Source organism: Delphinus delphis, chromosome 1, assembly GCF_949987515.2.
Source record: "Delphinus delphis chromosome 1, mDelDel1.2, whole genome shotgun sequence".
Classification (NCBI taxonomy): domain Eukaryota; kingdom Metazoa; phylum Chordata; class Mammalia; order Artiodactyla; family Delphinidae; genus Delphinus; species Delphinus delphis.
Genome location: NC_082683.1, coordinates 123,811,126 through 123,835,149, shown reverse-complemented (window position 1 = coordinate 123,835,149; position 24,024 = coordinate 123,811,126). Strand labels below are relative to the sequence as shown.

At 44.3% G+C, this 24,024-nt stretch overlaps 1 protein-coding gene across 1 annotated transcript in view; it reads left to right on the top strand.

The window, feature by feature from the left end:
* ADCY10 (adenylate cyclase 10) overlaps positions 1-11,723 on the top strand; it is a 96,106-nt gene extending 84,383 nt beyond the window's left edge. Inside the window, exons 31-32 of the mRNA XM_060009236.1 lie at positions 10,576-10,764; positions 11,322-11,723. Coding sequence (XP_059865219.1) covers positions 10,576-10,764; positions 11,322-11,483 — 351 coding nt within the window. The 3' untranslated portion in view covers positions 11,484-11,723. The remainder of the gene's footprint in view (positions 1-10,575; positions 10,765-11,321) is intronic.
* The last annotated feature ends 12,301 nt before the right edge of the window (positions 11,724-24,024 follow it).

The window sequence follows — 24,024 nt, the reverse complement described above, 5'->3', positions numbered from 1 at the left end:
TGCCTGCCTCCCAGAGTCTACAGCCCAGCATGGGCAAGCCCCCCTAAGAGAATGAAGGGCTGAACCTCCAGGGTCGTCTTAACAAGTGTTTGTCTTGTTCTCTTAGAAACTGAATGCAGGTGAATTCCTTTTCTACTGCTAGGTCTCCAAGTACACAACCTTAACAGCTTAAATGACAGCACTTCTTTTCTCATCTCCGGGCTTAGCAGCCAAAAGTCTGGACGAGGGCTTCCCTGGTGGCGCAGTGGTTGCGAGTCCGCCTGCCGATGCAGGGGACACGGGTTCGTGCCCCGGTCCGGGAGGATCCCACATGCCGCGGAGCGGCTGGGCCCCTGCGTGTCCGGAGCTTGTGCTCCACAACGGGAGAGGCCACAACAGTGAGAGGCCTGCGTACCGCCAAAAAAAAAAAAAAAAAAAAAAAAAAAAAAAAACGTCTGGACGAGCTTGGCTAGGTTCTCTGCTGAGGGTCTTAAAGGCTAAAATCAAGGTGTTGGCTGAGGTATTTTCTCATCTGGGGAAGAACCTGCTTGCAGGTTCCTTCAGGTTGTTGGCAGAATCTAGATGCTGACAATTTTAAGGCACATCCCTATTTCAGAGATGTTAAAATGTTTCAAAACAAGGCATCTTGAGACCAGTGAAGAATAGTAGCTCATTTAATCTTTGGAGCCATTGTTATGGGCTGGGTCTTCTTCACTGCTGCTGGATAGAAAAGTCTTGAATTTGCCCAGGTGGGAGCCCACTCCCTACCACTCTCATAGCACACTCAGCCTCAGCATCTCTTCCTGCAATTTGTTCACACCAGCTGACTAAATCGCCGCCTCCAAAAACACACAAGTTCACTGTCATCACTGCTTGGAGGTATGTACTCTTTGACATAGAACATGTATTTATATTTCTGATTCATAAAACATTCTTCTGGTTCTCACACAGTATGTGGAAATTGGTGATATAAAACATTTTGTTTTATGTAATTATCATGTATTACATATGACTTATGTAATTATTATGTGTATTATGTAATTTATTTCACGTAATTTGATGGAGCAAATGTCTTTCCTTAAGAAAATTACTTGTGGGGGATTTAAAACATGCTTAACTTCATGTTGTTTTAAAAAACTAGATTTTTACCATCTTAAATATGATTTAATTTATTCCAGCCTTCTCTTTTTCCTTTCAAATACCAGGCACATTACGTATGACATATGGGTTGACTGTCATTACCACTTTTAAATATTCAGTGCTAATAAAGAGGTACCAAAATTTTGGCCAACCTGATATATGGAAATCCAGGTAGATAAATTAGCAGCTGGTTAAAAGAAAGCACGTCTTTATTTAATGAGTAGTAAAGTATAAAACTCACCCAAAGACAGTACAGGTTAAAAACACAATAGGTGCTATTGGGATTACAACAAAGATGTGTAAAATGTTGTCTTTGTACTCAAGGAGTTTGTGCTTTGAGTTCCAGAAGGGGATGGGGCTGGGAAGCCCAGGAATGAGAGGGAGTGGTAGAGGTGGGGAGTAGAAAGAACACAAGAACACAAAAGAACACAAAATCAAACTTAGTATCTCCCACAGTACACAGAGCAATGCCTTTTACACATGTTACTGAACCAAACTTGGGCTCGTTCTCCCACATGCAGCAAAGCTCATCTACTGACACCAGGTGTGGTAAAGGAAAGTGCAGCATTTGCTGTAAGGTGCCAGACAAGGAGTCTGGGGCAGCTAATGCTCAAAATACCCAAACTCCCCAAAAGGTTTCAGGGAAGCATTTTTAAAGGCAAGGTGAGGGAGGAGATTCACAGGGTACGTGATCAGCTTGTACACATTTCTCTGACTGTTGATGTTGAGGTAACAGGGCAGTGTCACAGGGGTTAACGTCATCAATCCTCAGGCTCCAGTAGGTCTGGGGGCTATATCTCATGGTCATTAAGTAGTTAGCTTCTAACATCTATAAAACAACTCAGGAAATGTGCAACACGTAGTGTTATCTAGTTACTTCATGGAGGAACTAAAGATTCTGTGACTGCCATATGGCTGATGTACTGTTTAAATTGTTACTAGTGCTCCTGGCCCAACTGCCATTTTTGTCACTCCATGGTCATGTCCTTTCAATCATTCATTCTTGAGCCAGGCTTCTGTGACTCAGGGGGGGGGCCTGGGAGACTACAGCTTTTCTGCAGACAAGAGGAAGGCAGAGGACATGGTGGGAGCGGTCTGTCCCGAGAAGGCCCCATAGGGTCCTGCTTGGTTACACACAGCAGATGTTTAATTTCGTGAATAAATAATTGATAGACAGAATAAACATGTAACGGGTTAGTCAGGAAAACTCAATGTTTCAATCCATTTCTATGAAATTGAAGTAAATGCAATAAAAGAAAAAGACATTGTACTGTTGACCATCAAGTTAGCAAAGACATGAGAGAAGACACATTCATACTCTGAAGGACTCTCATAAACTTTCTAGAGAGCATTCTGGCAAAATGCATGAATATCTTTAAAATATGCACATCATTTAATTGTCCTCCTAGGAACTAACCTAAGGAAATAATCAGATGGCAAACAAAAATTTATCTATAAAGATGTTGATCTCAGGTTTATAGTATTTAAAAAACTAGGGGAAAATAAAAAGCATATGCCTTTCAAAAATATTGGTTAAGTCAGAAATGGTGTATTTAAACATTGGGATTTATTTTTCTTTTCTTTTAAAGATATTTTATTTATTTTGGGCTGCGTTGGGTCTTAGTTGCAGCATGTGGGATCTTTTCGTTGCGGTGCATGGGCTCTTTGTTGCGGCACACGGGCTTCTCTCTAGTTGTGGCATGAGGGTTCTTCTCTTTCTAGTTGTGGCACTCAGGCTCCAGAGCACATGGGCTCTGTAGTTTGTGGCACGCAGGCTCTCTAGGTGAGGCATGTGAGCTCAGTAGTTGTGGCGCATGGGCTTATTTGCCCCACAGCATGTGGGATCTTAGTTCCCTGACCAGGGATCGAACCCGTATCCCCTGCATTGTAAGGTGGATTCTTTCCCACTGGACCACCAGGGAAGTCCCTGGGATACTTTCACATTAAAAAAAAAATCTGAATTTCTTACTCTTGTTTTAAAAATTGGAGTATCTGATGACTCTAGGCCCCAATCCTAAAGGGCAGCTACTGGCTGGAATTGATGAGGGGTGACATTTAGGGCATACCCTCTTCAGTATGACATAATCCCCTCTGCTTCTTATCTTGCTACATTCAGCCTCTTATTTATGTTTCTTGCCCAGCTCTGTCAGCATTTGAATTTGTGAGATCTGATGTAAAAGAATCATGTCGTTTAAAAGAGCCCTTCAAGATAGAACATCTGCATGTCACTTCAGCTTCATCACCAGATTTTCTTTAACTCCCTTTACCCAAATCTACTCTTCAAACTTTCAGAACTATTTTTAATTCTTGCAACGACCATCCACCCTTGTCTAGCGCCTTTATATATATAATCTGCTTTCTTTCAACATTGTTTGTCTGGCCATGTCTTCTTCCTTCACATCTCACATCCCTTCCACATCTTCCAGGAGAAATTAAGAAGTTCCTGCTTTGTGTTCTCCCTGAGGATCCTCATTCCCATGTTGCCTGCACTGCATTTTAACTGCTTATTTGAATACTCCCTTAGCTGGTGCTCAAGGGATGGGGTCTTGCTCAGGATAAATCGCCCAGCAAAGAAAAATCCAAGATATCAGCCAGATTTTTACCACAGTTGTCTACGCCGTGTGGCTGACAGTGTCTTGGTGTTCCAGCAAGTGTCAGGCCTGAGCCTCTGAGGTGGGAGAGCCGAGTTCAGGACATTGGACCACCAGAGACCTCCTGGCCCCACGTAATATCAATTGGCGAGAGCTCTCCCAGTGATCTCCATCTCAACACTAAGACCCAGCTCCACTCAATGACCAGCAAGCTCCAGTGCTGGACACCCCCTGACAAACAACTAGCAAGACAGGAACACAACCCCACGCATTAGCAAAGAGGCTGCTAAAATCATACTAAGTTCACAGACACCCCAAAATACACCACCAGACATGGTCCTGCCCACCAGAAAGACAAGATCCAGCTTCATCCACCAGAATACAGCACCAGTCCCCTCCACCAGGAAGCCTACACAACCCACTGAACCAAATTTACCCATTGGGGGCAGACACCAAAAACAACAGGAACTACGAACCTGCAGCCTGCGAAAAGGAGACCCCAAACACAGGAAATTAAGCAAAATGAGAAGATAGAGAAATACACAGCAGATGAAGGAGCAAGGTAAAAAACCCAACAGACCAAACAAATGAAGAGAAAATAGGCAGCCTACCTGAAAAAGAATTCAGAGTAATGATAATAAAGATGATCCAAAATCTTGGAAATAGAATGGAGAAAATACAAGAAATGTTTAACAAGGACCTAGAAGAACTAAAGAGCAAACAAACAATGATGAACAACACAATAAATGAAATTAAAAATTCTCCAGAAGGAATCAATAGCAGAATAACTGAGGCAGAAGAATGGATAAGTGACCTGGAAGATAAAATAGTGGAAATAACAAACACAAGCAGAGTAAAGAGAAAAGAATGAAAAGAATTGAGGACAGTCTCAGAGACCCCTGGTACAACATTAAACACACCAATATTTGAATTATAGGGGTCCCAGAAGAAGAAGAGAAAAAGAAAGGGACTGAGAAAATCTTTGAAGAGATTATAGTTGAAAACTTCCCCATCGCATTTTAACTGCTTATTTGAATACTCCCTTAGCCGGTGTCTTGGTCAGAATAAATCACCTAATACGGGAAAGGAAACAGTCAGTCAAGTCCAGGAAGCACAGAGAGTCCCAAACAGGATAAATCCAAGGAGAAACAAGCCAAGACACATATTAATCAAGCCATCAAATTTTAAATACAAAGAAAAAATATTAAAAGCAGGAAGGGAAAAGCAACAAATAACATACAAGGGAATCCCCATAAGTTTAACAGCTGATCTTTCAGCAGAAACTCTGTAAGCCAGAAGGGAGTGGCAGGGCATATTTAAAGTGTGAAAGGGAAAACCCTACAACCAAGATTACTCTACCCAGCAAGGTTCTCATTCAGATTCAATGGAGAAATTAAAACCTTTACAGACAAGCAAAAGCTAAGAGAATTCAGCACCACCAAACCAGCTTTACAGCAAATGATAAAGGAACTTTTCTAGGCAGGAAACACAAAAGAAGGAAAAGATCTACAATAACAAAACAATTAAGAAAATGGTAAGAGGAACATACATATGGATAATTACCTTAAATGTAAATGGATTAAATGCTCCAACTAAAAGACATACACTGGCTGAATGAACACAAAAACAAGACCTGTATATATGCTGTCTACAACAGACCGACTTCAGACCTAGGGACACATACAGACTGAAAGTGAGGGGATGGAAAAAGATATTCCATGCTAATGGAAATCAAAAGAAAGCTGGGGTAGCAATTCTCATATCAGACAAAATAGACTTTAAAATAAAGACTATTACAAGAGACAAAGAAGGACACTACATAATGATCCAGGGATCATAATTCTCAATGGTGAAAAATTGAAACCATATCCATAAGATCAGGAACAAGACAAGGTTGCCCACTCTCACCACTATTATTCAACATAGTTTTGGACATTTTGGCCACAGCAATTAGAGAAGAAAAAGAAATAAAAGGAATCCAAATCGGAAAAGAAGAAGTAAAACTGTCACTGTTTGCACATGACATGGTACTATACATAGAGGATCCTAAAGATGCTACCAGAAAACTACTAGAGCTAATCAATGAATTTGGTAAAGTAGCAGGATACAAAATTAATACACAGAAATCTCTTTCATTCCTATACACTAATGACAAAATATCTGAAAGAGAAATTAATGCAACACTCCCATTTACCATTACAACAAAAAGAATAAAATACCTAGGAATAAACCTACCTAAGGAGACAAAATACCTGTATGCAGAAACCTATAAGACACTGATGAAAGAAATTAAAGGTGATACAGATGGAAAGATATACCATGTTCTTGGACTGGAAGAATCAACATTGTGAAAATGACTATACTACCCAAAGCACTCTACAGATTCAATGCAAATCCTATCAAACTACCAATGGCATTTTTCACAGAACTAGAACAAAAAATTTCACAATTTGTATGGAAACACCAAAGACCCCAAATTGCCAAAGTAATCTTGAGAAAGAAAAACAGAGCTGGAGGAATCAGGCTCCCTGACTTCAGACTATATTGCAAAGCTACAGTAATCAAGACAGTATGGTACTGGCACAGAAACAGAAATACAGATCAGGATAGAAAGCGCAGAGATAAACCCACGCACATATGGTCACCTTATCTTTGACAAAGGAGGCAAGAATATACAATGGAGAAACGACAGCCTCTTCAATAAGTGGTGCTGGGAAAACTGGACAGCTACATTTAAAGAATGAAATTAGAACACTTCCTAACACCATACACAAAAATAAATTCAAAATGGATTAAAGATCTAAATGTAAGACCAGACACTATCAAACTCTTAGAGGAAAACACAGGCAGAACACTCTATGACATAAATCACAGCAAGATCCTTTTTGCCCCACCTCCTAGAGAAATGGAAATAGAAACAAAAGTAAACAAATGGGGCCTAATGAACCTTCAAAGCTTTTGCACAGCAAAGGAAACCATAAACAAGACAAAAAGACAACCCTCAGAACAGGAGAAAATATTTGCAAACAAAGCAACTGACAAAGGATTAATCTCCAAAATATACAAGCAGCTCATGCAGCTCAATATCAAAAAAACAAACAACCCAATCAAAAAATGGGCAGAAGACCTAAATAGACATTTCTTCCAAGAAGGTATACAGATTATCAACAAACACATGAAAGGATGCTCAACATCACTAATCATTAGAGAAACGCAAATCAAAACTACAATGAGCTATCACCTCATACTGGTCAGAATGGCCATCATCAAAAAATATACAAACAATAAATGCTGGAGAGGGTGTGGAGAAAAGGGAACCCTGTTGCACTGTTGGTGGGAATGTAAATTGATACAGCCACTATGGAGAACAGTATGGAGGTTTCTTAAAAAACTAAAAATAGAACTAATGACCAGCAATCCCACTACTGGGTGTATACCCAGAGAAAACCATAATTCAAAAAGAGACATGTACCACAATGTTCATTGCAGCACTATTTACAATAGCCAGGACATGGAAGCAATCTAAGTGTCCATCGACAGATGAATGGATAAAGATGTGGCACATCTATACAATGGAATATTACTCAGCCATAAAAAGAAATGAAATTGAGTTATTTGTAATGAGGTGGATGGACCTAGAGTCTGTCATACAGAGTGAAGTAAGTCAGAAAGAGAAAAACAAATACCATATGCTAACACATATATATGGAATCTAAAAAAAAAATGATTCTGATGAACCTAAGGGCAGGACTGGAATAAAGACACAGACATAGAGAATGGACTTGAGGACATGGGGAGGGGGAAGTTCCGCTGGGATGAAGTGAGAGAGTGGAAAGGACATATATACACTACCAAATGTAAAATAGATAGCTAGTGGGAAGCAGCCTCATAGCACAGGGAGATCAGCTCGGTGCTTTGTGACCACCTAGAGGGGTGGGATACGGAGGGTGGGAGGGAGACCCAAGAGGGAGGGTATATGGGGATATATGTATACATATAGCTGATTCACTTTGTTATACAGCAGCAACTAACACAGCAATGTAAAGCAATTATACCTCAATAAAGATGTTAAAAAAAGAAAAGAAAAAAAAAAGAATCATGTCATTGGAAAATATTCATAACGTGGTGCTAAATGAGAAAAAAATTTTACTGTATTGGTGATTAATTTTGAAACTATGCACCTCAGATTGGGACTAGAACCCCCGTGCCAGGACCCGAACCCGGCCAAAACCCATAGTCTTACAACTGAGATCACACACCTGGTTTCAGGGATTACTGAAGCTCAGGTTTTTGATGTCTAATCGCAGAAAGAATTCAGTGAGAGACAAAGTAATAGGTAAGAAGTGGATTTATTTAGAGAGAAACACACTCCACAGACAGAGTGTGGACTATTTCAGAAGGTGAGAAAGGCCTTGGAAGAAACACACTCCACAGACAGAGTGTGGGCCATTTCAGAAGGTGAGAAAGGCACCAGGGTATGGGGGTTGTCAGTTTTTATAGGGCTGGCTAATTTCATAGGCTAATGAGTGGGAGGAGTATTCCAGCTATTTCAGGGAAGGGGTGGGGATTTCCAGGAATTGGGCCACTGCCCACTTTTTGATCCTTATGGATTCTTGGAAAGGTTATGGTACCTGTGGGTGTGTCATTTAGCTTGCTGATGTATTACAGTGAGTGTATACTGAGTCTCAAGGTCTAGTGAAAGTCAACCTATCCACCACCTTGGACCCATTTGGTTTTAATCAGTTTATGTCCTGTCCTAGGGCTATGTTATTCTTTCAAAGATTGTTCCCTGCCCCCTTCCCTCCTGTTTCAGTATGATCCCAGTTGTGGTGGGTATGAGTGTGTGTGTGTGTGTGTGTGTGTGTGTGTGTGTGTGTGTGTGTGTGTAAGTGATAGGCAGTGTCGACTGAAGAAAAACACACAACGTAAAAGTTGCAAGTTAAATTTTCTTCAGGGATCTTACTGAGGACTATAGCTGTAACCTGGAGGATGGCCTCTCAGATAGCTTTTGAGTAACTGCTCTGAAGAAGTAAGGAAGGAGACAGCATATATAGGAGTTTTTTCCTGGGAAGAACATCAGAAGATTACTGCTAGTCACAAAGAACACATATCTCAAATTAATGACTTTAGCACTTTTCTATGTACGGAAGATGCAAGGATCTGGGTTCACTGAAATTATTCCTTAGATATGCATCTTAACTATCTATGGCCAGTATCCAAAACACAAAATGCTTCCTGTTTTTCTCAGGCCCCACCATCGGTGGGTGGCTGCAGTGGCTAATGGCTTGATTCTTGTAGAACTGCGATGGTGGGCAACATTCCCTGTCCACAGCAAAGAAATAACAAAACGGGAGAGTATGTATCCAAATGTGAAAATATTTCTTTTTAGGTGTTACGGTTATGAGTGATTTTTTTTTCTATCCTCATTTTTTCCCTAAATTCTGAGTTGTTTTTTCGTTTTTCCCTTTTTTCCCCCCTCTCCAATGTCTACATTTTTTTTTCAATTGAGGTATAATTCTCTAAATTTTGAAAACTAACTTATATTGCTTTGGTAATCAAAAGAAAATATTGTGGTTTTGTTGTTGTTACTGAACTGAACTTGGGTCTGCTTGCCCACCACACAGCAAAGCCAATTTACTGACACCAGGTAGTGGTGACGGGAAGTACAGCATTTATTGTCAGGCCCAGCAAGGAGAATGGGTGGCTCATGTTCAAAAGACCCAAACTCCCCAAAGATTTTCAGGGAAGGGTTTTTATTTTTATTTTTTTAAATATTTATTTATTTATTTGGTTGCATCAGGTCTTAGTTGCGGCACGTGGGATCTTGGTTGTGGCACGCAGGTTCTAGAGTGCGCAGGCTCATTAGTTGCAGCGTGCAGGCTCTCTAGTTGTGGTGCACAGGCTCTAGAGTGCACAGGCTTAGTTGCCCTGCAGCACGTGGGATCTTAGTTCCCTGACCTGGGATCAAACCCATGTCCCCCGCACTGGAAGGTGGATTCTTAACCACTGGACCACCAGGGAAGTCCCTCAGGGAAGGGTTTTTAAAGGCAACATTTTGGGGTGAGAGCTGTAGGGTACATGACTTTATTCTGATTGGCTGGTGGTGATGTAATAGGGTGGTATTTCAGGAATCTTAATCATCAGCTTTCTGGTTCCAACCAGTCTGGATCTGTATCTTGTAGTCAGCATGTAGTCACAATCCTCTACCTGGGTGGGGGTCTTAGTTCCTGCAGAAGAACTCAAAGATTTGTATCAGTTTGTGATGTATATCCCTTGGGGAGGAGCTAGGACTCTGTTTTATCACTGAACTATTGTTTCTTGACTGTTTTTCTGCATCCCCTCACTTCCCTAATTAGTAACTGCTTGAGTCTGCCCTTTGGAACTCAGGGAAGGCCTAGAAGACCAAAGCCCTTTTCTACAAACAGGAAACAGGGGACACAGAAGGGCTTTTGTATGTGGGAGAGCCCTGCAGGGTCCTGCTTAGTTTCCGTCACCCCCTTTCTTTGATACTCCTCAATCCTGGGGGAACAGGGAGGCAGGACAAGAGAGAGAATAAAGTTTTAGATAGAGAGGTTAATCATAAACTCAGCAGGGGAACTGAATTTCAGGGGGACCTAGTTTCATTTTTAAAAAGTGGTTGGCAAAAAGGGTTATTGCGCCCACCCATATCACATTCTTGGTCTGGGTAGGCCACTGGGGCTACTCCACCTGGCAGTTATCATCTAATCTCCACTACTTTCTGTGTATGTCTCTGTAATATGCTTTTTTGCTTATACCCTTGAAATGATCCCAAATCATCTGAGGAGGAAAAATCTTTCCAGGCAAGGACCCGTGTCTGTTTCTGAATGTTGCTTTTTTTCTCTAGAACTTGGAGAATCTGGTGGCTCAAAATACCACTGGGCCTGTCTTCTACCCGAGGCTCTACCACCTGATGGCCTATGTCTGTATACTAATGGGAGATGGCCAGAACTGCAACCTCTTCCTGAACACAGCCTTACAGCTCTGTGAAACACAAGGGAATGTGCTGGAGAAATGCTGGCTGAACATGAGCAAAGTATGTAGCATCAGCTAGCAAGCTGGGGAAGGGGATGCTCACAGGGGATGCGAAGGAGCCCCAGAAGCCCACTGCCCGGCTGGGTTTCACCCAGTGTGAAAGGCCATCAGAGGCTTACTGAAAGGGGTGACACGTCCATAGGTCAGGTATTTGCACCTCCTCTTCCCCTTTGAGTTCTCATGGGATCTTCCCCTCCTGCAAATCCCCTTTAGCAAGATCTCCACCTTCTCGTAGGTCTCACCACATTCCACTTTGTGTTCCATGTCTTGCCTCCCTTCAAGAATGTGAACTCTTAGAATGCAAAAACCACTGGGTCCCTAGCATAGTGCCTTATACTCGGTATTTGTTGAATAAGTGAATGGATGTACGCTTCTACATGTTTATTTAAAGGGTCATGTGTTAGTATCCTAGTTTGGGCAGCAAAATTCATTGTTTGCCTGTGGGTTCGCCTGGTTTTAAAAGCTCGGGGACATTTGACCATTTGGGGATTACCCCACTCTTGACCACACAAGCTGAGGAGCACTGATGAATTCTGTGTTCTCTTTGTCTCCTCTCAGGAATGGTGGTACTCAAGCTCTGAGTTAACAGAAGACCAGTGGCTTCAGACACTCTTGAGTCTCCCACCATGGGAAAAAGTTGTATCAGGCAAGGTAAACATGCAGGATATTCAAAAAAACAAATTCCTGATGAGAGTTAATATTCTGGACAATCCTTTCTAACATTTCATGAAGAGAGCCAAGATTTTAGTAAGACTCATTCTCTTGTGATTATCCATTATTAACCTTTCTTTATAGGCAGCACCATCCAGGTTCCTGCATATTCCCTTCTGTTCCAGACACAGAACCAGACCTGTGGGTTTCTCCTCTGTCTGGAGGGTTAGAAAGGGTCGGTAGTGTCATGCTTTCCTCTCTCCCAGCTTTAACCAAATTCCCTTTGCCTTTCATGTTGTTTTAGCTTGATCTGTTTATTTTCAGCCCATGCAAAATTGTATCAGATCAAAAAATTTTAATATCAAAATGGTACATGTTGCAACAGATACACTTCTAGTTAATCTATTAAACTGAAAATGGTTATTTTTAAATGTCCAGTTGTTTAATCTTTTGTATATAGCCCAGGATTACAAATAGCAAATTCTCCTCATGGCCTGTAAGGGCAAGATTTGATGAGACACCTCTTTGTTGTGCGTGACTGCAGCCTCCAAAGCCCCTCTAACCACGTGGATCAAATATCTGTGGAAATACTTTTTTTTTTTTTGGCTGCGCGGCTTGTGGGATCTCAGTTCCCCGGCCAGTGATTGAACCCAGGCCACCGCCGTGAAAGCCCAGAATCCTAACCACTAGGCCACCAGGGAACTCCTGGAAATAAATTTTTAAATGGAAAGATGAGCAATTTTGATGTATCTTTTACATGCTTAGAGTCGATATATTTCTATATTTAGCAAAGTCATAGCATTCAACTTAATTTCCCAGATGTTGGAGAAGCTGCCCTAGTGCCATCTGTGGTCACTGTCTCTCTTTGTTGGCAGACAGAACATTTCTCATAGGCACTTTGTGCCTCTGATGGTTCACGTGGAACACGTGTAGATTCAGCCCCTCTCTGCGTTGCTGCAGCTCCCTCCTGTTCACTCATTTCACAGACCCAGGTGGCCTCCTCAAGCAGGTGCCCCAGGATTTCTATTTTGTTGACTCTAGTCACCTTTTGATCCTGGAAAGAGGTTCTTCTGATGGACATCGACATGTCCGACATTAACGTACACCTCAAATTCTCCTAGTGATTTCCACAGGCAGTGCCCCATGTGGGTGCGTTCTTTCATAGGCCTGTATTTCATTGTCCTTCTGCAAAAGGCAAAGCTGTGTTTTTCCTCCTGGTAATATAACTGAGTTCTACTAAGGAGGTTGGATAATCCCAGTTGATACCAGGAGGTTAGTCACAGGGGCCTGGGCCCTGACATGGTGGTAAGGCCAGCTGGCTAGGAGACCAGAGCATTAGGTTCTAGCATGAGCCCTGCCACAAGCATATTCCTGGGGGCTCATCACCTAACCACCCTATTTCAGCACTGGGTGTGGGTATCAAGTAAGATAATAAAGTTGTAAAAAGGAATTGAAAAATTACACTGTGCCATACAAGCAGAAAGTTAGTATTAGACAGATGACTGATTTTAAACAAATGCATCAGATATGAACTTTGCCTAAATATTGTCCCCTTCAAAGCTGTCATCCTGCAAGTTGCACACTTGTCCCATGTGCTACATAAAAATTCCTTGCTTTCTAATTGCCTTCATTATTTTATATAACATTCATCTTAATCATTCACTTATTTACTCATCCAACTAACATTTTTTTTAACTGATCACCATGCATCAGGCATTGATTAAGTACCAGAGATTAAGACACAAAGACATAAAAGACACAATCCTTGACCTTGGTAAGCTCATAGGTCCTGTAGTGGAAACAGACACACAAGTCAACCTCACTTAGCCCATATTTCACTGTATTTATACTAGAGGTGTGTACACAGCAAACAGCATGGTGGAGAGAGTAGCACACACAAAACCCAGACATCTCTGAAGACTTAGCTGAACTGCCTCTGACAGGAAGTCATTTTGATTACCCTGTGCCTTCCAGGTGAGGGTGGAGGGCAAGTGTGGGTGAAGATAGTGAGTGTGTAAGGGAGAGTGGGTGCACATGAGGAGAAAAGTGAGAGCAACGCTTGGCCTATAGCAGAGAGGTGTTTGACGTGGAGCTTATAGGAGATGTCCTCGGCCAAGCATCTGGGGGTCTGTTCTGCAGAGGCTGTCCTGGAAGTGAAGTGCCGTCCTTCCAACCCCCCCTACACGCCCCCTCCTGGGGCAGAACCTTTCATTTACATTACCAGCACCTCCCAGATGAAGTCCTCCAGGGAGAAGCTGGGGGCTGGGCTGTGCCCACAATCCTTCATCCTCCAAGATTTTCAAAACTTCTTTCACTTTATTTTATTGGCCTCTGACCAAGCCAAAGCAAAGACTGGAGGAGGTCGACAGGGGGAGGGCAGCCTGTTACTAGAAGTACAATGAGGTAATTCCCTAAGCACTGATCCAAGAAAGTGAAAACAGAGGAAGAAGTAGGAAACGGCCAAACTGCAATTTAGAGAGTTTACATTCCACGTGTCTGCATCCGGAGGAGCCGGCGTCAGGCTTTACAGGAATCCTGAACTTGCTTTCTGGCCCCAGCTACACCACAAACCAGTTATGTGACCTTTTCGTCAGTTTCCTCACCTCTAAACTAAACAGGTTGTGACAGGTTCCCATCCCTCCCCATCAGGTAGCCATTCCCTCCTCCTACCAACAGGCGGGGTGTGGGTCTACTTTCTCCGTGGCCAGCAGATGGCAGCACCAGCTCTTTGCTCTGGCCACGGCCCAAGGAACAGCTTCTGGTCAAGCTCCAAGCTTTTGTCTTCAGCTACACAGCCTCAGCCCTGAACAGTTAGAACCATGTCAGCTCCCACGGTAGCCCCTCATTATCTACAGGGAGCTTCCAGCATAAGGTTCTCAGGAACATCACTTGAGAAGGTAGATTCTGGCTAGAATTCTTTTTAGGAGAAGGCAGATAATTGATGAAGATTTCAGGAACAGAGAGTAACGGAGAAGTGAAGCCCTGTCTTTTCTTTCCTCCTTCCTCCCTTTCTCTCTCTCTTCTTCTCTCTCTTTCTCTCTCCCTCTTTCTTTCTTTCTCTCTCCCTCTTTCTTTGTTTCTTTCTTTCCTTCCTTCCTGCTTTCTTTTTTTCTTTCTTTCTTTCTTCTTTCTTTCCCCTTTCTTTCCTTCCTTCCTTCTCATTAGCCTGTGAACTCTCTTCCCCAAGTCTATGAGTTCCTAGAGGGCAGAGGCTCTGTCCTCATTCCCTATCTCCAAGCGCTATGCTCAGTGCCTGGATATATAGTCAGTGCTTAGGAAATGTGAATTAGTGATTTAACCACATTTTCATTTGATCATCTTAAGTTAATTCTTACAAGCACTCTTAGAAGTAGGAACCTAGTATTTATTGAATAAGTAAACTATATGGACTTTCAGGGAAATCAACAAAAATTACTTACCATCAACTCTGCTAGCCAGACTCTGTACTCGGGTTACAATGATGAATAAGAAATGGTCCGCACAGCGGTTACAGATGTCTATTTTTAAAAAAAACATGGACAACCTAAGAGCTGTGAGCTGAGTTTATTCAGTGTCTTACTGAGGACGATATCGCAGGAGACAGCCTCTCAGATGTCTGAGAAACTGTTCCATAGAAGTAGGGGAGGAGCCAGGATATATATGAGTTTTTTTGCTGGAAAAAAACCCAAAACATGTAGTTGAACATAAAAAGATTACTGCTAATCACAAAGAACAGACATCTCAAATTAATGATTTTAGTGCTCTTTTATGTATGGGAAGATGCAAGAATCTGGGCTCTTTGAAATTTTTCCATAGATATGTTTCTTAACTATCTAGGGGCTGGTCAGAGAATAATACCAGCTTGGATCAGAGGGGAATTATTAATACATAGGAGAAAATGTATCAGGCCAGTTAGGCTAAACCTCTTATCGATATGTATTTCTCCAATTAATGTGATTCCAGGATGCCAAACTAGTGCTTAATAATGGATCAGATGTTAGTCTAATGCCCAGGTCATACAGCGGTGAGGTTGCTTTACCAGGCCTTTGCCTCCACAGGAAGGGATTGCATTTTGCAATGACTTTAATGCATGCGGGCTCCCAGGGAGGAAGAGGCCTGAAGGGCGGCTCTGGAAGAGTCATAATCTAAAAGCTTGAAATTAATTGAAATAGACAGAAAATTTACAATGAACCCAAATCTTTCACTTTCTCTTATGGTATTTTTGAGAGAGGTCATGGAAGGAGGCCAGTTATTTCCATCCTAGTGCTAGCTCTCCTCCTCAGTTTATTTCACTTTTCTCCCTTGAGCTTTTTTCTCTCTTGCTCAACCTCAATTAGCCAACATTCAATCATGAGCTTAGCCTCCTGTCTGAGCCTGGCGTGTCTTGAGGTGTCCTGTGTCAGAGGATTCACCCCGTGCCCTCTGCACTGTGTGCTCCTTCCCGATGATACGGTGCTGGTTCTTATCCTTTAACCCGGGAGCTCGGTTTAGCTGCCTCAGCTAAAGGACACAGAGCAGCGTGGTACTTGCTGGCTGCCAGCGCCCCTGTGGTCCACAGAAGTTTTACATTCTTTGGGACCAAGATCCTTGAATACGCTTTTCAGAGCCATTTCCCCCTCTGCCAGACCCACTTCCTTAAGGAATGGCTTGTAGGAACACCCAGACATGTTATAAACAAAGCCCCTAGGGTTCTGCTGGGCCAGCAAGATCAATGACAGGGTTTTGCAAAATGATCCATATTCCTCTGGGTCCATTGTACATTCTAAGAGATTCCCTACAAAATAAGTTTAGATTTTCTGTTTCTTTTGTCTAGTTGAAAGAGACTCTGTAATTTAAGAAAACAAAACAAAACAACAAGCCAACCCCCCCCCCCCGCCCCCACACACACACCCAATTCTATTCAAAGCAAGAGAAAGAACCTAGATTGAATCTAGATTCAAAACTCAGTCCCCAGGGTGTCCTTATTGGGGGAAGAGAAACCTCAGACCTTAAGCAAGCTGGCCCTTAGCCTTGCCATGTCCCCCGTGCCCACAGCAGAGCAGTGATTAGGTACACATGCCTGAAATTACTTAATGCCCCAAAGGACAAAGCGACCACAAATGTGTTAGCCACACAGCACTCGATGGCAGCGTTCGGAAGCAAATGTGAGAATACTAAACCTGTTAAACTTCCTCTTCCCAGATGTTGGGAGATTAAAAAAAAAAAAATCCCAGACCTTCCTTACATTCTGGAATAAGAAAGGTCAGATCCATAAAGCCCACAGTGAAGGAAAGGATGGACAATTAAACGCAAACCTTGAGCCAAGAAGGGACAATAGTTTAACATCCTGTTTGCAGGAGGAAACAGATGCTGGAAGCAGCTGTTCCCCTGGGACTCTCGGAGCTTGAAAGATTTGTGCTTCCTTCTTGTAAACACAGCCGGGTCTCCTGGAGGTTCTAGAGCTCCCTCCTGCCTTCCGCCCCAGTTGTTTTTCTTACAACCTGACTCAGTCCGACTTGAGAGCAGCCTTTCGTCAGGATGTGAGGAGGGGAGGGGAGCTTGATTGCCGCCAGCATCGCCTTCAGACTTAGGTCCTATTTCCAGGTCCAGGAGGACTTGTCTTTCATCCTGAGCTGCTTTTCCATGGCTGCAAGAGATTTGAATTTGGCTCTTTTTTCTTTAATAGTTCATGTGGACAGACAACAACTACAGCACCACTTGTGATAGACAAAACAAAACACCTGGTTGTAGGACTTTTTTTTTTTCCAGCTGCGCAGTGTGCGGGATCTTAGTTCCCCAACAGGGATTAAACCCACGTTCCCTGCAGTGGAAGCGTGGAGTCTTAACCACTGGACCGCCAGGGAAGTCCCAACACAAGACAACTGGAAACAACCTAAATATCCAGAAATGGTTTACAACTTGATGACACATCTGTTACACAGAAACTGGGTTCACCTCTTGGTGGGTGTAGAGCCAATAGATACAACCAAGCCAAAGATCAGGAGGAGAAAGGATTTATTATTACTTGCGGCAAGTAAGGAGAATACCGGGGATTCTTCTCAAAGCTGTATCTCCCCGAACAGCAGAATTGGGGAAGTTTTAAGCTAAGGATACCTGCGTATTTATAAAGGGGCTTGAGCAGAGGAGAATTCAGCATAGAATTGGGGCAAAGGTCGACAGAGTCCAAGCTTTAGCTGATTGAAGTCAGGCGTGTCAACATCACCCCACCCTCCACCTGGGGCCTTAGTTCCTGCAGAACTCAAAGATACATTATTAAGTAGGGGAAGGAACTAAGAGGAACTAGGACTCTGCTTTATCACTGCACTGGTGCTTGACTGCCTTTTCTCTGTTCCTGCATTCCTCTGTTCCCTAAAGGTCATTAATTACTGAGACCTGTTCAAGGGCAAGCACTGTGGCCAGGCTTAGATCACAAAATGGCCTAGGCCAAAGAGGCTTCTCTTATGGCAAGAAAGCCATTCCTGGTTCTCTTTCTCTGGGGACCCCCTAACCTATCTGTTTACACATCTGTAGAAGAGAAGGCCCTGCAGGTGTTCATAATAATGGCCTAGTTCTTTCCTTACACGGACGCTTCTCAGACACAATGTCAAGGGGTGAAAGCAAACAGAAGAGCACTACTGACCCATTTTTCTTTTTAAAACAGGCAAGACATCTTTAGTGGAACCATATCTCTATCCTGATTAGAAGAAACCATTTGGAAAAGGGCCATTTTTGAGACAAGGGGAAATTTGAGTATGAACGGGGTATTAGATGAAATCAAGGAATTGTTCATTTAAACGTGTTTTTAAAAATGTTTCCATCAAATGTGACAGGACGATTATGGTTGTGTAAGAAAATGTCCATATTTTTTAAAGATGCACGCCAAAGGATGTAGAGGTGAACTGATACGATTTGGAGATTTGTTTTAAAATAATTCAGAAAAAGGAAAAAGATAAAAGGGATGGATGAAGCAATTACTGAGGATGGGGATATGGAGGTTGATTTTACTATTCTTTCTTCTTTTGTGCATGTTTGTGACACAGGAAGGGAGCAGGGCACAACCTTTAAAAGAATGACAGCCATTGAGGACATGACATAAACTGGTTAGAACCATAGAACCAACTAGGTCCAAAATGGCAGATAACTGACTTCCACTGGACCTTGAGCCTCAGTGTACGCTCATTGTAATACATCAGCATATGATAAATGACCCACCCACGGCGCCATGACAGTTCCAAGGCCGACCATAAAAGGCCAAAAAGTGGGGAGTTGTCAAATTCCTGGAAATCCCCGCCCCTTCCCCCAAGTAGTTGGAATACTCCTCCCACTCATTAGCCTATGAAATTATCCAACCCTATAAAAACTGACAACCCTGTACCCTGGTGCCTGTCGCCTTCTGAGATGGCCCACACACTGTCTATGGAGTGTGTATCTCCCTGAATAAACCTTCTTTCACTTTACTATGTCTCGCTCTTGAACTCTTTCCTGCACAATGTCAAGAACCCACACTTGGTGGCTGTCCCGGGGACCAGCCTGAGACCTGGGATGTGACCATCCTCTTGTGCCCCACTTTCTTTCCTGCAACATTTGAAATTCTTCTTAATAAAATATCTTGACTATACAGGAAAAACATGTAGGGGGGAACCTGCTGTATGATCAGGCCACTCAGGATTGCTGTTCTCTCGCCCTCTGCGCTTCCACTACTCCCAGTCCCTGACTCTATAGGCGACTGACCTTACCTCTTAATCATAGAGCCTAATTGGTAACTGCCCATGTGCTTGGCACCCACCTACTCTTCCTCTCCCCCACCCCCAGCTTGTGATTGTTCTAATTAGGCCAGAACGGCTCCATCCAGATAATTTATCTAAGGGAAACATCTGCCCCAGGAGGCTATGAGGGACTTGCTCCTCCCTGTTTTCCCTGGTAACCAATGAGCCAACCTGATGTCAATTCCCCCTATAACTGGTAGCTTCCCCCTCCCCCTGGTACAAGACTGCTGCCTCATCCTGCCTGCTGTCAGCCTTCCACGGTGCAGAGCTGCTCCAGGACCTTGCTTCGGACGTGTAAGCTCCCCGCTCCCATAAATCACTGACGTCTCTGTCGGTGCCTCCAGGCTCTTTCTTTGGTCTTGTGGCTGGGCAACTACAAGCTTCGCAGGCCTGTGAGGTGCACCCAGCAATTGTCTAGACAGCCAGGAGGCCGGGGAAACTCCCGTGAGTGCTGAGATGTCGGGAAATAAGAATGGGGAATGGAAAGTTACCAGGAAAATCCCAGGGTGTCTGTGCGCTAGCATGTGAGACCCTCTGGCGGCTGTTCTTGATAAATGGGGGCCGCCAAGAGAGTACGGAGAACTCATAGATACCCCAAGGGTATTGCAGAGCTATTGGCCTCCATTACAGTGGGAGAAAAGAAGTTAGACAATAAGGTAGTGGCTGCAGCTGTGGGCTGGTCGTTGCTTGCTGCGTTAAGAAAGGCCATGGATGGTGAACTATCAGACAAGGCTGAGGTTAGGCGTCTAGAGGAGGAATTAAAACTTGCGAGGGGCTTCCCTGGTGGCGCAGTGGTTGAGAGTCCGCCTGCCGATGCAGGGGACCCGGGTTCGTGCCCCGGTCCGGGAGGATCCCATGTGCCGCGGAGCGGCTGGGCCTGTGAGCCATGGCCGGTGAGCCTGCGCGTCCGGAGCCTGCGCTCCGCAACAGGAGAGGCCACGACAGTGAGATGCCCGCGTACCGCAAAAAAAAAAAAAAAAAAAAAAAAAACTTGAGAGAAGGACTTCCCTGGTGTCGCAGTGGTTAAGAATCTGTCGGCCAATGCAGGGGACACGGTTTTGAGCCCTGGTCCGGGAAGATCCCACATGCCGTGGAGCAACTAAGCACGTGTGCCACAACTACTGAGCCTGTGCTCTAGAGCCCTTGAGCCACAACTACTGAAGCCGGGGCGCCTAGAGCCTGTGCTCTGCAACAAGAGAAGCCACCGCAATGAGAAGCCCGCGCACCGCAACTAGAGAAAGCCCGCGCACAGCAACGAAGATCCAACGCAGCCAAAAATAAATTAATTAATTAAATAAATTTAAAAAAAACAAACGAGAGAAAACACTAAGCTGGCCCAAACTGAAACTACAGACACATTAGTGGCTAGATTGAGGGAACAAGATGGGACATCAGAGACATTAGCCTGCTGCGTGGCCCAGCTAAAGGGGAGGCAACTTCCCTGACAGAGAGTCCGAATGGTCATGGTCTGTCCACATTGGGACCCCAAAGTATGGGACCCTACAAGAGCACTGATGAGGAAAATTGGGATGAGGTTATAGGACTCCCTGCCTCAGTGAGGCCAGTGGCTGGCCCTGTGATGACCACCAAATATAAATAGCGGCTTAGACCACAGAGTGCAGATGACGATCTGCTCCCTCCCCCAGAGTGGGGCTAACTGGCCACCCTCAGACATTGCACCCAGACTGAACTAGTTGAACTGGGTGACAAGAGGGAGGGAATCAGGCGTGGCTTGGTTGCTGCATATCTGGGATGTTGGTGGGGAAGGCATGATGTTACCTGGCCTGGATATGTCAAAGGTGGCCTCTGTGACTAGGCACCCAGCCCTCTGGGAGCATTTATATGGGGCCATCAATGAGGGCAAAGTGATTTCCTTGCTCTCTTGGATACTGGCCGCCTGCTGCGCCACCTGGCCCAATGAAGGGGATGTACCTACTCCTCCTCTCCATTGGCAAACCATGGAAAAACTACAAGATGTATTAAGAAAACTAGGCACGAAACCCACCATATATGCCCAGCACTATTGGGGCCCAGACAATGAGTTATTTACAGCAGGCATGCAGAACACGATCCTCCAGTCTGCTCCTGGGCAATGGTATGGGGCTCTAGTTTGCATCCTGAGTCCCTCCGTAGGGCACCCACTTGCTTGGGTGGTGCAAACAATAGCAGAGTTGGGAGAAATGGAAAAGATACGGCACCAGGGGATCGGAACCACTAATCCCAAAGACGTGGGAGAAGGAAGTACGGCTCCTCCTTGTTCCTTCCGGGGACTCACCCGAGTAACTAGAAAACAGATGGGGCAGGACCTAGTGGCGGTGGGGAACCCTATGACCAAGATAGATAAGCAGCCCGATGCTACGTTAGTGGAGCTATGGCAGAAGCTAAAGTCTGAACAAGAGTTTACCGAATAAGAGAGACCCAAGACACTCCTTCCACTCCTCCAGAGGAAGAGGCCCTACCACTGGAGGTGGAAGGAATGTGTCAGCCCCCAAGGCCACTAGATTAGGGGTATAGCCAAGGTCCCAGAAGGTCCCAGGTCACAGTAATGTAGGTTTCAGGGAAAGATCCTGGGCCACAGTAAGGCAGGTTTCAGGGAACTGGAGGCCTCATGTAGAATTAACCATTTATTGGTCCCTAAAGAACAGACAAACTATCTTAGCCCTGGTGGACACCAGGGCTGAATGGACATTAATATAAGGAAATGTCAGCTGGCCCTGTGGCGCACTCTTTGTATGACAGAGAGCCCTGGGTATGGCGGTGGAATGGTAAGAGCAAAAAGATGTCACTGATGTTACAAACTGGGCAGTTACCCCCCCACCAAATATGAAGTGTTCATAGTTCCAATCCCACAATATATATTGATAATTACAATGGATGTGATAGCAGGTCTCACCTTACAAACTAGAGTGGGGGAATATTTCCTATGAGTGCAAATGATAAAACAGGGGACTTCCCTGGTGGCACAGTGGTTAAGAATCCGCCTGCCAATGCAGGGGACATGGGTTTGAGCCCTGGTCCGGGAAGATCCCACATTGCTGCGGAGCAACTAAGCCCGTGCGCCACAGCTACTGAGCCTGTGCTCTAGAGCCCACAAGCCACAACTACTGAGCCCACGTGCCACAGCTACTGAAGCCTGTGTGCCTAGAGCCCGTGCTCCGCAACAAGAGAAGGCACCACAATGAGAAGCCTCCGCACCGCAATAAAGAGTAGCCCCTGCTCGCCACAACTAGAGAAAGCCTGCGTGCAGCAATGAAGACCCAACGCAGCCATAAATAAATAAATAAATTTATAAAATAAAAAAAAAAAGATTAACAGAGTCTTTCTCAAAAGGACGCTTATCAGATATCCTTAAGGACACAATAGAACTGAAGGAAATTAACTCTTGTAATCATATTTCCCACTTAAGAAGGGCCTCTACATTGGACTGGTCTACAGAGAAGACTGCTAACCCCAAATGAAATCCACACCAAGAAAAAGATGACAACAGTGGTAGGCAACTGACACAAAAATCTGGACCAGGCCTGTTAAGACCTATTCTACTAATTTTTTTTTTTTTTTTTTTTTGCGGTACATGGGCGTCTCACTATTGTGGCCTCTCCCGTTGTGGAACACAGGCTCTGGACGCGCAGGCTCAGCGGCCATGGCTCATGGGCCCAGCCGCTCCGCGGCATGTGGGATCTTCCCAGACCGGGGCACGAACCCGTGTCCCCTGCATCGGCAGGCGGACTCTCAACCACTGCACCACCAGGGAAGCCCCAAAACTGTATTTTTAAAGTTCAGATTGTATCCAAGTTTCCTGATTTTTCCTCCCTCCTTTTTTTTCTTTCCTTCCTTTTTTTTCTCTTTCGTTCTCTTTCTTTCTTTCTTTCCTCCCTCCCTCCCTCCCTTCCTTTTTAATAAGTATATCTCAAAGCCACTGCACAAAAAAAAAAATCAAAATTAACTATGGCTCAGGCATCCAGAATAGAGCAGGATGGCCACATATATGTGATTTTAGACACATTCCTGTATTCCTGAAGACTTGAGGTATTCGAACTGTATTACAGACCAGGACAAAAAAACACAGGCAGGAGTGGAATCATGGAAGAATGTGGTTACTGCTTGTATTTTGCTTGATGGTCATGATCTCCCCTGTGTTGTGCCTGTTAGATGCCTTACATTTCATCCTTAGCCTGAGCAGAGGAACTGGGCAGCAACGATGGTCTCACTGCAAAATGAGTCTAATTGCTGGGTCTACAGCGAGTTGCTGTTGGTGTCCTCCTCTGGACTTTCACGGAAAATTGACCTGGCTAATGCAACCATGTGGGGACAGCTGGCAGTGTGGGGAAAAGACTCTCACCCTCTTCCTGTCCTGCATGCCAATAGGTCAGAAGGACTGTCATTGGTAAACGTTACTGTAAAACACATTTTACACTTTGCCAGGATTACGGCCTATGAATGCCCCCGGGCTATGTTGTGTGTAGCAGAATAGGCTGGCTCCTGGCCACACAGGTCCAACTAGTGGGATTAACTGCTTTTTGTTTGGAAAGACCTAATGGGCCCGCCCCTAATGGCACCCAACACAACATGGGGTGGCAGACCTGTACTGTGACTGTTGACACTTGGCTGGGCCACCAGAATGTTTCCTTTAAAGCTGGGGTCTTGCCCCCCACCCCATGGAGATGGCTCTGGGTTTGTGGAAGCCAGAGGTGACCTTTCCTTATGCCTGGACAGGATGCTGCTGCCCTTGACTTCCTCTTCATTGACCGGATAATCTCCTGGCTCCATACTTTGCGCACATCGTAGACGGTTACTGTCTTTAGCATACTAGGTGTCTTACTCTTAATCTGCTTTAGCTGCTGTTGTCTGTATTGTATTTGTGGCATCTAGTTGCAGGGCACCTCTGC